The following is a 14,431-nucleotide window of genomic DNA, read 5'->3' as shown; positions in this document are numbered from 1 at the left end:
ATTATTTATAGAGTGCCTTCCCAGATTTATCACTCACGGTCAACGCGCCGACGCCGACACCGACGAAACCGGCTTTTCTGCGACACGAGCTCCATAACGTTGTCGCGTTCAAATATAGCCGTTCACAAAGTTTCCGAAAAAATTGGAGGACGCTTAAGCTTCGTATTCAAGAGTGGAACGCGATAGCGTTATCGCATCCCCTTCGCACAACCCACTCATTCGCTCGGCATGCTCTTGAGTCACACAAAGACGAAACGTGCGTCTGTGCAAGCGGAACGAACTAAAGAACTCCGTGTCTTGGAGGGAGAAACGATCTACGCGAGCCAAACGTCGTGATTGGCCCGGACAGCCGGGCCTCGACGCTCCATGAAGGCGGACGCGATCATGGGGCTGACGCCTCGATGGGATCGGCCTCTATCTCGCTTAGGAGCCCCACGCAGACCATGGAGGAAGGAAACTGAGCAGAGGCCCTACCCCCTCCGCGCGTTAGGAGAAAATTGTGGAGGAAATGACGTTGTATGTTCTCCTTTGTTTTGCTGTTGTTTTTCTTTGCTGTAGTGGCCCCGCCTTTCGGGCCACAATGGCGGCTTTGTTATTATTCTGTGCGCTCACACGTGTTGCTCCGTAGGTTTCGCACCATGGCAAAGGCGCCATGCGGGCAGGTTTGCGTTGGTTTCCGTGTTTTGTTGCGCTGCGTTATCTGGACCGTGCTCTACCGAATGTTGCTGTGGCCAGTTGGGACAGGAGGAACTAAAGTTCGTGAAATGAACGTGCATGCAATGCTGTACGCAATGTACCGCGCCACGGCAATAGCAACGGACGAAGGAATATCCGCGGGAAATTCGGCCCTCTTTGGCGGAATCATGCTAACGTGGTAACGATTGTTTAGTATTGCTGCGGAGCGCGCGGGTCCGAGCAGCACGGTTGCGCGCAACGCGGCGTGGTTTCGCGAGAAATGTAAACAAGAGAGGAAAGCTGGCCCGATAGGCGGAGCAGCGCAATGAGCAACGCCAACTTCCGGTTTCAAGCTTCAATTTCGCTTCACAAAGAATGACGTCAGGGCCTCTCCTGAGTTTCCTTCCTCCGTGACGCAGACGCATGACTCCTCGCAAGCAGCACGGCCCACTTCGCAGCGGACGCTTTGCCACCAGACGCGCTACGGCGCAGCGGTCACGTCAGAGGCGCCCCGCATGCCCCGCATCGAACGCTGCACCATAGAATAAAGAACAACTTTAGAGAAGGGAAACTGTACCTTCCGCAGTGGTTCGAAAATAAGCAGCGGCAGCGCATGGAACTTACCTAGGTGGACGCCAGATGGCGGTGCTAAAACAGGAAGCGGAAATGCACATTTTTTTTAGAGAATTATTCAATATGGCCGCTTTTTGCCGGTCGTGTACGCTTGTATCCGCTCGTACGCGCCGTACGCGCCGTACTCGCCCCGCCGGCTGTGCAGCATGCGCGTAGCCGGTGCGTTCTAATTACCAGGAGACCAAAGAGCCTCTACTGACGCCCATACAAACAAGCCACAAGTGAGTGAACAGAACGTGCGACTTTATTGGCACAAGACAAGCAGTGTGTGTACATTCTCGTGCAATAGCAGAAATAAAATTTGTATGTCGAGATACACTGGAATCTTTGACGCGAGCTCGTAAACGGCTCGCACATGGCGGTCTAGTAACATGCAGATTGGACAGAGTGTCCCGCCTGTTTGCAGCGGCAGTCGCCGTTAAAGATGAGCAACTTGCATTGCGAAACAATCGGGTGACGCAGGCATCTGCTGCTGCAGCCTACACAGCGACATGGACTACCCGGCATTTTAGCGTTGACTCCTTTCCAACCTGCACATTTCTTTTCTTTCGGGGGCCGCTAATGTGTGGCTCACACTTGGTGTCCCACATTGTCTCCATATGGACAAGTCGCTTTCGCGGGCATCACCTTCATCAGCCACTTTTGCCGGCCTTTCCACCCAACTTCATACACGTCGGACCATGTAAGCACGTGTGCTAGTCTCCGTTCGTGCTTAATCACAGCCGGGAAAGGCCACAGGCACAATTTGTCCATGGCTGCAGCAGGAAAGGCTGAACGGGGAGCACGAATCACGGTGTGTGTAAATTGGGAGCCACTATCGCTGTGTGGACTGGAGGAGCAATTGCTTAGTTCAAGAGACTGCTTCCCAATGCAACTGACCTGGCCGGCATATTCGAAAAACATAACACGGCGACCTGAACCAAGTACGATAACAGCGAAATTAAACAGCAATCAATCAATGCATGAGGTTCAGAGAAAACATTATACATTGGCTACGAACCATATCGCAACAGTGAGCATTCACATACACGGGTCTCTTAGGATACATTCAGCCGCCTACTTACAGGCATAATGCTTGCCTTCATTGCATGTAGTGGTCTGGTAACGAGCGACAACCAGCAGTACAAACAGATGGAACAGAGCGTCGCACCGGTTTGAACCGACAGTTGCCGTTGAAGATGAGCAACTTCCATTGCGAAGCAATCAGGTGATGCAGGCATCTGCTGCCGCAACCAACACAGCAAAATGGACTATCCAGCATTTTAGCCTTAACTCCTTTCCAACCTGCATGTTTCTTTTCTGTCGAGGGCTGCTAATGTGTGGCTCAGATTTGGTGTCCCACTTTGTCTCAATATGGACAAGTCGCTTTCGTGGGCATCACTTTAGGCAGCCATTTCTGCGGGCCTTTCCACCCATGTGGCTATGAACTTCAAACATGTTGGACCATGTAAGCACGTATGCTGGTCTCCGTTCGTACTTAATCGCGACTGAGAAAGGCCGCAGGCACAATTTGCACATGGTTGCAGCAGGAAAGGCTGAACGGGATGCGCGAATCATGGTGTGTAAATTGGGAGTCTATGTCGCTGTGCGGACCACAGAAGCAAATGCTTACCTCGAGAGACTGTTTTCCAATGCAACTGACCAGGCCCCCACATCCGATAAGCATAATACGGCGACCGTAACCAAGTGAGATAACAGCAAAATAAACGGCAATAATTAACCACACAGTGTTCAGAGAATACATTATACATTGGCTACAAACCATATGGCAACAGTGAGCATTCACATACACGGGTCTCTTAGGATACATTCAGCCGCCTACTTACAGGCATAATGCTTGCCTTCGTCACATGTGGTGGTCTGGTAACGAGCGACAACCAGCAGTACAAACAGATTGGACAGAGCCTCGCACCTGTTTGCACCGATAGTTACCGTTGAAGATGAGCAACTTCCATTGCGAAGCAATCAGGTGGCGCAGGCATCTGCTGCCGCAACCAACACAGCGAAATGGACTATCCGGCATTTTAATGTTAAGTTCTTTCCAACCTACACGTTTCTTTTCTGTCGAGGGCCGCTAATGTGTGGCTCACATTTGGTGTCCCACTTTGTCTCAATATGGACAATTCATCTAAAAACTTTTTGTGCGCGAACAAACAGGGACGAAGAATAGGGGCAACACAAGGACGAGCGCATGGACAAGTCGCTTTTGTGGGCATCACCTTTGGCAGCCATTTTTGCGGGCATTTCCACCCATACAGCTATCAACTTCATACACTTCGAACCATGTAAGCACATATGCTGGTCTCAGTTTTGAGCAAATCATGGCTGAGGTAGGCCACAAGCACAATTTGCCCATGGCTGCAGCAGGAAAAAACGAACGGGGAGCACCAGTGAAGGTGTGTGTACACTGGGAGTCTATGTCGCTGTGCGGACTGCAGGAGCAAATGCTTACCTCGAGAGACTGCTTACCAATGCAACTGACCAGGCCCCCACATCCGAGAAATGTGACACGGCGACCACAACCAAGTGGGGCAACAAAACCAGATTCTGCAATCTATCATTCAGTGTAGCTTGCACAAAGACCCAGGCTATCGAGGAAGAAGAGCAATCATCAACGAGACTAGGAATATGGAAAATGAGAAAACTTGCATTCAAGAGAGAAGCCACTCTGCTCTGCAAGCATTGAAGGCCAAAAACATCAAAGAAAGTAAAATGGTGCATGGCAAACAGTGCGTAGGTTAATGCAAGACACATGTCGATGTTGCATCAGCTATTTCAGGAGAGGAATTGTGCATGACAACATGCACTAAAAGGTACTGCTACAGATATGTTATGCTACTAGACAGTGACTGGTATTAAGTATCAGCGAAGAATCGGTTGACCTTTATGTTTGGATGAGGATGAATGATCTCTAACAAGAATGGGAAATGAAAAAGCTTGCATTTATAGAAGAAAAATTACACTTGGCACAAATGGAATTGACATGGCTAGGAAGCTGATTAAGGGCAAACTGATGGAACTCGATCTTTTGGCCAGCGTCGTCCGTGCTTGGTCAGATGTTGCAGGTGCATCTGAAGACGAAGAATTTCTAGAAAGTCCTTTTTGAGTTACCTGGATGACTCAGCCAATTTGTCCGTGCTGGTGGAATGGTGGCTGAAGCTCTTTTCAGTCTTGACACAGTGCTCTGCAGACTTGATATCTCATGCAAATTCTTCTGCATGCGCATGGTGTAAAAGCCTTGCAAATTCAGCTCCAGCCCCTTTCTGTTGGTGTGGGTAGGAGCTCCTGTGATGACCAAGGTATGCTTGGCATGGAATCTGTTGGGGCAGAACGGTGACACATGACATACAGCACAGATTAGCCAAACTCATGTGTGTTTTCTTTTATGTTCGAACCAATTATACTGAACCATAAGCATGAACAAACATTCATTTCTGCTGCAAACAAATGACATGTATCTCAAGACTAGCAAGCCAATACAGCATATATCAGGCATATTTATTTCTGAACCACATGTTGTTTACCTTGTAGTAGCGGCCAATGTCCACACAATGGCCTTGGTGTAGCAGGCAGCAGCTTTTGTTTAGTGCGTGGAGTGTGTTGCTTTATAGTGGTGCCATCCTCATTACTGCATGTCTGGAACAGAAATTTTGACTGAATCGGAAATTGAAAAAGCACAATTTTGCAATATGAAATGCAAAATTGTGTGACATATATATTGTAATGGTTTGCGACTACAGAACACATGCAAATGTACCCTGTCTGTTCAAGGGCGCTTAAGCAGCACGTTAAATAAATATTGCTATTGTCCATAAATTTATGTCTGCCTAACTATACGATGCATGTAAACAGTTTAAGTATTATTAAGATCACAAATGAGAACATTTATGCGTTCATTTATACACTGGAAGAGATCACACTGCTGGTTCCACAAGCAAATGCATGAAAGTCATGAAGCTATTAGAACTGATGCATTATTTTTCTGCACGAACGTGATGTACTGCTGCACTGCTGCAAAAATAATTGCCCTACGGTAAACCAAACTGAACAGCAAGAACATCTGGAACCAACAAGTACGAAATATGAGTGAATTATCACGCTTGCAACTGTTTAATACATTAAATTCTGTACTTTCACATCATTTTACCAAAGGATTATTCGGTTTTGTGGACCAAAGTAGTTGCCGGCGGACTCGAAAAAAAAGTTTTATATGTATATTGTTAAGGCTACCCAGTCACCTATGGCCACGGCTACAATAAGATGAAAAATGAGGCGCGCGTTCCGATATCGCTCTTTCTTTCCCGATTGTGTGTGTATAGCGACAGCCTCGCAATAACGGTTTATTTAGGAAACAGCAACGGAGGATCCCGACTGCCATATGTTGTGCAGGATCTAGTTCGTTAACTTGTCTCCGCCTGTAAGTTAATGAGAGGAATATTATATAACGATTCAAGCAGCGGTGTTAAACGACTCACCTTTATTGCCGTTGTCAGCCGCACCAGAATCCAGCTCCCGTTTCGATGCATACGTGTTCCGAATGGTTCACGACCGATACCCAACTTTCGGGCTTACATGTCCGTTTGCAAACACGTCACTTCACCCCAGGTTAAATAACGCGAGACATCGAAGCGCCATAAACTAGTTTTAGCAAAAAAGAAGCAACCAGTCTGAGTGCACGAACGAATGAATCCGTGCCGCCAGCACTCGAAAATACCGGTAAAAATTTTAAATCTAGGCCAGAGGTCACGTGAAAGATCGATGATGCTGAATGCTATTTGCGTTTATAATGACAAAGAAACAATAAACTTACTTACAAAGAAAACAATATCAAATTAGCCATGATAATTTTGCCCTCTTTTTCATGTAATAAACGTGCTTCGGTAATTGTAGGAGAAAGTTTGCAAGAAAAAATTGCGCTTATTACGGCGCCTCCAGCGGAAAATGTCCAAACTAACGTAAGCATCCCGAAGTGATTCTACTCTGCTGGTTTTGTTAGCAGCAGCGCGCGGTCGATTTTTTCGCCCTCTGTGGCCATTTGTTGAACTTGAGAGTGTGTGGGGCCTGGCTGCACCTAGGAATCGCGCCGTGAGCGGAAAGTGGAGCCGCGTCGCGTGGGCGAGTGGTGCGCCACCTCTAGGGGCAGCACCGTACATTGCGAGGAGGGGGTCTTGCGTGTCGCCGCAAGATGGCTCTGCGTGCGCGGCAAGCGCAGAAGAAATATGGCGGAAACTTACTTCGCTACGCATTTAACTGCGATTTCTGTAATTTACATGCTCATAATTAGCGATATATCCCGCAGAATAACTTTCTACGGAACGTTTCTAAGGCAACACCGCATTCACTGGAGGCGCTTTTGTCCCACTTTGAAGCATCGAACTCTCATCATGCAAAGACAAAGCTATGTAACCTTTATTGCTTCATTTTCCATGTCACGCTCAATTCTTGTACTTATATAAATCTGCCGCTCTGATACCGCTGTCCACTGAGTGGTATTGGAAATTAGAGAACCAGCCAGCCGTCGATAACTAGCCACTCCGCTCTTAGCAGTCGCTCATAAAGTCCTGATGAGCATGCGCCTAGTATAACATACTCCTGGTAGATCGCGTAATATAGGCGCCAGTTCGGCGAAACTCTCCGTGTATAATAAAGGAGTCTGTTTTGTGTGTGTATGCGTGTGAAAAACCACGACGCATCGCATGTCGTAATGTCAGCTACGCATTGCAACAGTGCACAAAAGCGGTCAAGATGCACCATACAACATCTCGCAAAATAGCTTCGCCCGACCAACGTGCTAGAATATGTTTCTAACTTTTCTCTCGTTTTGCTTTAGCACATGGACAACAGGCGTGTGCTGCAGCCGAAGTAAGCAATTCGAGAATCTATGTTTAACGTTATTTTTGTAGGCGTTGTTACTGCAAATTAAATAAAGTCAGTTCGATGGCCTCCCTCTCTTGGGCAGCACGTTTTCAATTACCGCAATATTGTTCCCGCCTCTGTCGCGGTTGCCATGACGACCTGTTAGCGGGTGGCTGTGAGCACAGCAGGAAGCGACAGGCCATCCGCTCAAATTAAGTTGCCTCGGCGAAAACATATCGTTGCAGAGAGTGCGCTGATGCGCCTCGTGTAGTGTTGCGCACAACAGCACAACCTAGCCTGTGCTAGGCACGCGCTTTTCGTACGCCGGAGGTGTGGCTTCACTCTGTGCACGAGCAACTTGGGTTAGCGCTGCGCACGGCAGCCTCAGGAAAAAAGGAAAGATAACCAGAAAATCAGTGCCTTTCGACTCTGCGAAGAATGATGACTGGCGAAGCTGTATATGTGGACCCCTTAATAGCGAACTACACCACCGCCGCGGGTCGACCCAGCATTGCGCTATCTTTGGAACGGTCCTTGTAAGGAGAGTGTGTCTACACACGGACACGATCCTGTGGGAACTAGTCCTGAACAGCTTTGCTGCAAAATTGTTTACGTCTATGCGTTTCTGAATTATTAATTAAATTATTCATATAATTATTAATTAGCAATTTAACAATAATCTGATCTATTATTTACTTAATTAATAATTACTTCTTCGAAAGCTAATGTGTTATTTGATTAGTTATTGACTACGATTAACGCCGGAGCAATGGCACGAGCACGTTGCGTGGTAACGCCGAGAGACAGAAAACACTTCATTCTATTATAAAACAAATGCATCGATGCCCGCAGTCCAGGGCGTCGCTTTAGGCATGCTTCAGCGCTAGGTCGACAAAGCCCGCAAGGAATCACTGGTCGTGAAGGGTGGTTGCGGTGGTCAGGCACTCGGCGGAAGGGATTAGATGGCGAGGGGCGCCAATGAGTCAGCCGTGGAAGAAGACGACGACACCGGAGCCATCGTGGTGATGTTTTGGTTAACACACGGATACTATCCTGCGGAAAGTATCTATTAACAGCATCGCTGTCAAAATAATAATTCAGGGTACACTGCACTATTGTGTTATAAACGTTACTTAAGGAGGAATAAATTGCCTCAGGGGGACAGCGCTACGTTTCGATAGGATGACCTGTATATATGAAAGGCGTCCTTGTGATACAAAGCAGGTTAGCTTTAACTGCTTGATTGGGTGACGCCACGTGCGGTCGTTGTCGGCGGTGGCTGGCTTTAAAGGACGAGCCTGAAAGAAAATGAGAGCTGTCATTTCGTCGTTCTAAGGATCGTTTCGTGGATGACATGGTTGGAAGACGACGTGAAGAGAGCGACAAAATGGGGAGGCGAAAGAAAATAAGAAGCCAGAGAGAGCAGACCGAGGGGGGATGTTGGGGAGCGAGAGGATGGGAAGCCTTCGGAGAATTGTGACAGAAACCGTAGCTATAATAGGCGGCGTGCGTTTGTCGGTTTTGAAGAATGGTCCGGTGAACCGGCAAGCGAAGGGACAACAAAGGGACATGAGATGAAAGAATGACCTGAGTGGCCCAGCAGCAGTGCGCCGGGAAATTGTTGAAGGATTTAAGATGGCGCAACATGGGTTTTCTGAGGGAAAAACGAGAGTAGTTGGGACAGGAATGGACTGCTCTTGCAAGGAACGTCAACGTCGGTAGATAGGCGTAGGTGTCGCCACGGCGCTATACAGATGTGGCTCGACATTGTGTGATGGAGGCGCCGAAAAAGATTTGCTGACGTTTGGGACTTTGGGACATCTGGGGTGCGATTTTGTAGGAATTCTATTACTTTTTCCATGCCTTTTGCCGCCATCACTGAGCAGCCATTGGTCGAAAATGACCGGGCCGCGCCCATTTTGTCTGTCAATCACGCGACGTCAGGAACCCGCAAAAACTGTAATCGTCATCGTGACGTTGACGCACTCATTATGCGGAGCATAAGGCACGGATTTTTGGCACGGCCAGAGGCAGGGTCGTTTCCGAAGGCATGAAAAAAATGGCCGCCCCTCTGATCGCTATGGCCGTGGCTCTTCGCCGTCGCCGACGTGAACAGGGAGAGCCAGACGACGCGTTTGACATGCCGGATGACCATTTTCGACGGCGTTTTCGCCTCTCGAAGGGAACGGTGCGGTTGTTGTGCGAAGAACTGGCGGGGGAACTAGAAGCTGAGCGAGCGACGGGACTGTAGGTAGAGCGGAAAGTGTTGTGTGCGCTGCGCTTCTTTACTACCGGGAGCTTCCAAGCGTCCGTTGGGAGCGAGGAGACGATCCGTGTGTCGCAGTCGACGGTGAGCGAGTGCGTGCGACGTGTGGCAGAGGCTGTCGTGAACGCAGGGGCCCGCAACAAGTGGGTCCATTTTCCAAAGACAGCCGAGGAAAAGGCAGCCGTGAAGGAGGGTTTCCTTCGGCGCGGCGTTATTCCCGGCGTCATCGGATGCGTAGACGGCAGCCTCATAGCCATTATCGCACCCAAGGGTGAGCGCAAGGCTGTGTTCATGTGCCGCAAGGGATACTACGCCCTCAACTGCATGTTCGTAAGTAAAACTCACGTTTTCTGCGATCCTTTTTGAAAGTTACGTTGCTCTTGCCAACGGGCACTTTCTCTGGTTTACGTTTTACCTCAGATCTGCGACGCGGACATGAAAATCTTGGCCTTGGACCCTATGCGACCGGGGTCGGACCACGACGCTTTTGTCTGGCGGACGACATGGTTGCGCCGGCGGTTCCAAGCGGGGCGCATTGTGAATGCCGGGGAATACCTCCTCGGTGAGAAAAAAACATTTTTTTTGGCGCAGTCACGCTGCAGCAGCGCAGAACGCCGTGTCCGCTCCAACCCAAACCTTTAACCAAACCACAAGAACATGAGTAATTCCGGAGTAAAAACAGAAAATTAAGACATTGACTGCCACCATTGGCAATGTTCGAAGTGTTAAGTTACAAGCACATTATGTGTCTGCGAGGAGCGGACGAAAGCAACACGTATTAGTGCTTTCTGCACCCAGTGACTGCCAGAAGCAGAAGAAATGAACACACATTACTGCTGCTACTGTCATTGATAGCACCAACAAGTGTTGATTTCTTGTTTGTGGCAGGCACCGAGTAGTGCACTTGTAAATTGGTTAAGAGTTTGTGTCGGGTATGGACATGCTCAACTCATGCTTTTATTTGGGACTTGCAACCCTGAAGTCTACCTTTGTTGAATGATGCTGTAGCTTTCCTCAGTTGACAACTTGCCTCTCGTCAGCGGAGTACTCAATGTACTATTTCCATCTTTGTGCAGGTGACAGTGGCTACCCCTTGGAGCCGTGGCTCCTGACCCCGGTTCCTGGCCAGCCTCCAGTGCACACAGCCGAGGGGCAGTACAACACAGCACATGCCGCCATGCGTTCCGTAGTGGAGAGGTGCATTGGGCTCTTAAAGAGCCGTTTCCGCTGTCTTCAGCGATATCGCACCCTCCTCTACGAGCCGGAACGTGCAGCCAACATTGTCGCGGCATGTGCTGTGTTGCACAACCTTCGCCTTTCTGAAGGCGACGAGTCAGGCGATGACAGTGATGACGACAGCAGCAGCGGCAGTGAGCTTGACAATAACGGCGACCCCATGCCACACAGTCTGCCCCGTAACACGGGCTCTAGAATGCACTACTTGAGAGGGCGGGCTGTTCGCGACAATGTCATTGGCGTGTTTGGCACAACCCGTGCGCAGCACATGCGTTATTTGGGGAGCGTGCGGCGGCAGCTGCGACGTCAACAGCAGCGTCAGCATCGCTAGGTGCATGCACACAGTTTTAAGTAATTGCATTGTGCATTTCATGCTGTGAAATTGCAGTTGATGTCTGCGTAATGCAAAGAATTCATGATTTGTTGAGAAATGTAAGAGTTGTTAAATTATGGGGTTTTACGTGCCAAAACCACTTTCCGATTATGAGGCACGCCGTAGTGGAGGGCTCCGGAAATTTTGACCACCTAGGGTTCTTTGACGTGCACCTAAATCTAAGTACACGGGTGTTTTCGCATTTCTCCCCCATCGAAATGTGGCCGCCGTGGCCGGGATTCGATCCCTCGTGCTCAGCAGCCTAACACCATAGCCACTGAGCAACCACGGTGGGTACATAAAAGTTGAGTAGTGAAGGGTTATGTAAAGCCTGCACTTATAGTAAGTAAAACAGTATCGTTAGAGGTGACATACGAGATTGAAAGCAAGCTAAAAATAAGTGCATAATCAAAGTGTCTGCCACAATTTGCTTGTTGCTGCTGTCGTCATCTAGGTGCATGTAGCCTGATTCTTACTCGTATCCCCTTACGCATTGATGGACATAAGCGCCTGTCTCCTCACTTTCTACTAGCACAGAGAAGCTCACAGAAGCCAAGATGTACAGTGCACGTCACACCTTCCGCTCCATGGAACGTGCTGTTGCACGCGCAGCTTCTAGGTCCTCCACCATTTTGTCTCGCAGCAACGGCAAAGTTCCTTTCGAGTGACGAAAATGCCGTCCAACTGGTCATCCGACATGTCAAACGCTGTGGCTCCCGCGAAGTGTGTGCACGCACGAGCAGTTGATAGATTTCAACAAAGTGACCTCACTTGTATATAGCAGAACTCAGCAATGTTAAATAGTAATATTTGTACAGTGCAAGCTAGCACTAGAAATGTGGTTGCGATGTGTAAATAAAAGCACTAGAGGAAAACTGCACCTTTCTGTATTTCAGACTTCAACATACACTTGTTTATGCACACATCACATGCGACAGTCTCTACATTGAAGAAGTGTGAGAATCATGAGTACTCAGTAGTAGAGACATTATGCAACATATCACAGACACGTTGGAATAAATATTGGATCACATTGTTCTTGCATCATAATATATCACAGGTAACGGCATGCATCGTTTAAGAAAACTGTTGTACACTGCACAAGTACACAGTAATAACAACTGGCTTAAACTGCACCAGGAACAGAAATGAGCAGGTGCTTAAATCACATGCCAACCGAATATTTATCACAGCGAAATGTATAGGTACATCACTACATGTGAAAGGAACATGCTGTTGTGGCGTTCTGAAATTGAAAGAGCCATAGCGCCATATTATGATATTCAGTAAGACAAACTGCATAAATATTACACACAAATTGCACCACAAGGGCTAAAATACAATGTATCACAACCTGAAAGATTACTGAATGACAACAAAATGTTTGATAATGAGACAGATGTGCAAGAAAAGAGACATTCCAGCTCAGTAGGTGGTGACACAAACAAATATGCAACAAACAAAAAATAAACATTACAAATGAAAAGAAGGAGCATAGGCAAGGAATTTTCATAACTTTTTTCTTTTTTGCTGTGTATATTGACAGGTTGCTTTCGACATTATAGTAAGGCCTGAAAATTTCACCATTCGATGACAAGGATTAAATTGTAGAACACTTGCAGTGTGGCGTCGTGCTTAAATTGACATGACAATAACTAGGCACCTCAAAATTGCAGCGCCACAGTCGGAATGCCCGCACACACCAGGCCTACAGGCACTTTTGCAGGTGAGCCTGATGGTGTGCACGCTCTTATGGCTGAAGTAAACCTTGAAGAAAAAAATTCATGCTGCAACGGCTATGCTACTTATGGTTGCATTAAAGGGTGACTTCAGCAATTATTTATTTGCAACCTAGCAATATTTGCCCTTCATATCATTAATACATCAGCAAATTTTAAGATAAGTTACAAATTCCTTGCCTATGCTACCTTTGCATCCTTTAATTATGTGGGGCCTGAGAGGGGGGAGGGGCTTGGCTGCCACCATGCCCCAGTGCAACCAGCAGCAGCTGAAGCAGGCGCTCGTTGGTCTCGTGCGGCCGACGCGCCACTTCGAGGCGTTGCCGCTGCACTTCGAGGCGCTGCGACTGCACTTCCCGCATTCCCGCCACCTCCTCCCCGAGGTGCCGCAGGCTCTCCATGTGGGCCTCGTGGTGCTGCCGCAGGCTCTGCAGGTGGGCCTCGTGGTGCTGTTAGCGAAGATGTGTAATTAGTTTAATTACAGAAGCTCAGTAACAAGGCCTTCGTGTGTTGCATTCATCCCCATTTGCAGGCTATTGTCTTGTCATTGTATATTCAAACACTGGAAATATCTTTCTGGCCCATCAAACTTGTGCCGTCGCATTCCATTAAGATGTGTTACATTGCTATACCTGCTTCCTTGAATTCAACGCCACTTTCTTCTTTTTGCCACATAATTGCGTAGATATTTACACGTTATATCACGCGAATGTGTACAAGATATCACCACAGGACTACACGTATACGTTATGCTTGTTCACTGATTAATATAATGTTTAGAGAGGTCATATGCTCATCAATTTCATACGCAGAAAAATATACATCTGTGGCCTTACACATACCTGCCGGTTTTGCTCCAGCAGTTGTTGGCGGAAGCGGGTGTCCTCTTGAACTCTGGCTTCCTCCAACTGGCTCTGGCGAACGTATGCGGCAGTAGCCGTCATCACAGCACCATCAAGTTCCTGCTGCCTGGGCTGTCTACGGGGTGCCCGTGGCTCTCGAAGGGTAGGCTGCAGCACCTGGGGGGTAGGCTGCGCCACCTGCGGGGTAGGCTGCGGCACCTGCGGGGTTGGCTGCAGCACCTGGGGGGTAGGCTGCGCCACCTGCGGGGTAGGCTGCGGCACCTGCGGGGTTGGCCGCGGCACCTGCGGGGTTGGCTGCGGCACCTGCGGGGTTGGCTGAGGCACCTGGGTGGTAGGCGGTGGCTCTTCATGCAAGGCAAAAGCAAAGACTGCTCATTCACTGTTATCCGACCTACACAGATTGATTGTCCTAACCAGTCACTTTGAAATGTCATTATAGCTGCATAGCTACAATAATGATACAAAAAACAGGTAGTTAGAGCAAAAGATGCCACAGAAAGTTGCTGGTAGCAGCAACCCTTAAGAAGCACAAGGAATCTCTATTACAACATCATGTCATTTGTAGTCTTGCATTTCTCCTCCATGAATAAGAGCTGGATGTTGGACACAAAGGTAATAACAGCACAGTGACGTACTTTACTTTGTAGCAAGATCATACAGCAACTGCAAACAACAATGCTACTACAAAAGCTAGGTCACTGCCTTACGTGTAAGGCCACTTGGCCCAGCAACAGCTGCAGGGCCCGACACCACGAAAGCAGTTGTCGCTGGTGGATGTCTGCGGGAACCG

General features: G+C 48.3%; 1 protein-coding gene across 1 annotated transcript; it reads right to left on the bottom strand.

Annotated features, from left to right (window-relative positions):
- Positions 1 to 11,909: 11,909 nt before the first annotated feature.
- Positions 11,910 to 13,764, bottom strand: LOC129387092 (uncharacterized). Its single transcript, XM_055075811.2, has 2 exons — positions 13,621 to 13,764; positions 11,910 to 13,227 (listed from the first exon to the last, which is right to left on the bottom strand). The coding sequence occupies exons 1-2, from the start codon at positions 13,720 to 13,722 to the stop codon at positions 12,979 to 12,981; spliced, it is 351 nt and encodes a 116-aa protein (XP_054931786.2). The 5' UTR covers positions 13,723 to 13,764; the 3' UTR covers positions 11,910 to 12,978.
- Positions 13,765 to 14,431: the final 667 nt, after the last annotated feature.

Source organism: Dermacentor andersoni, chromosome 2 (genome assembly GCF_023375885.2).
Source record: "Dermacentor andersoni chromosome 2, qqDerAnde1_hic_scaffold, whole genome shotgun sequence".
Classification (NCBI taxonomy): Eukaryota; Metazoa; Arthropoda; class Arachnida; order Ixodida; family Ixodidae; genus Dermacentor; species Dermacentor andersoni.
Note: the sequence above shows the minus strand (reverse complement) of the source record. Positions and strands in the feature narration are given on the sequence as shown.

What these genes read in the sequence shown, in the direction of transcription:
- LOC129387092 (XM_055075811.2), bottom strand. Translation starts at nt 13,722, where the DNA reads ATGACGGCTACTGCCGCATACGTTCGCCAGAGCCAGTTGGAGGAAGCC. An exon ending in TGCTGGAGCAAAACCGGCAG is followed by an intron (nt 13,228 to 13,620) that starts GTATGTGTAAGG and finishes CTTCGCTAACAG; the next exon opens with CACCACGAGGCCCACCTGCA.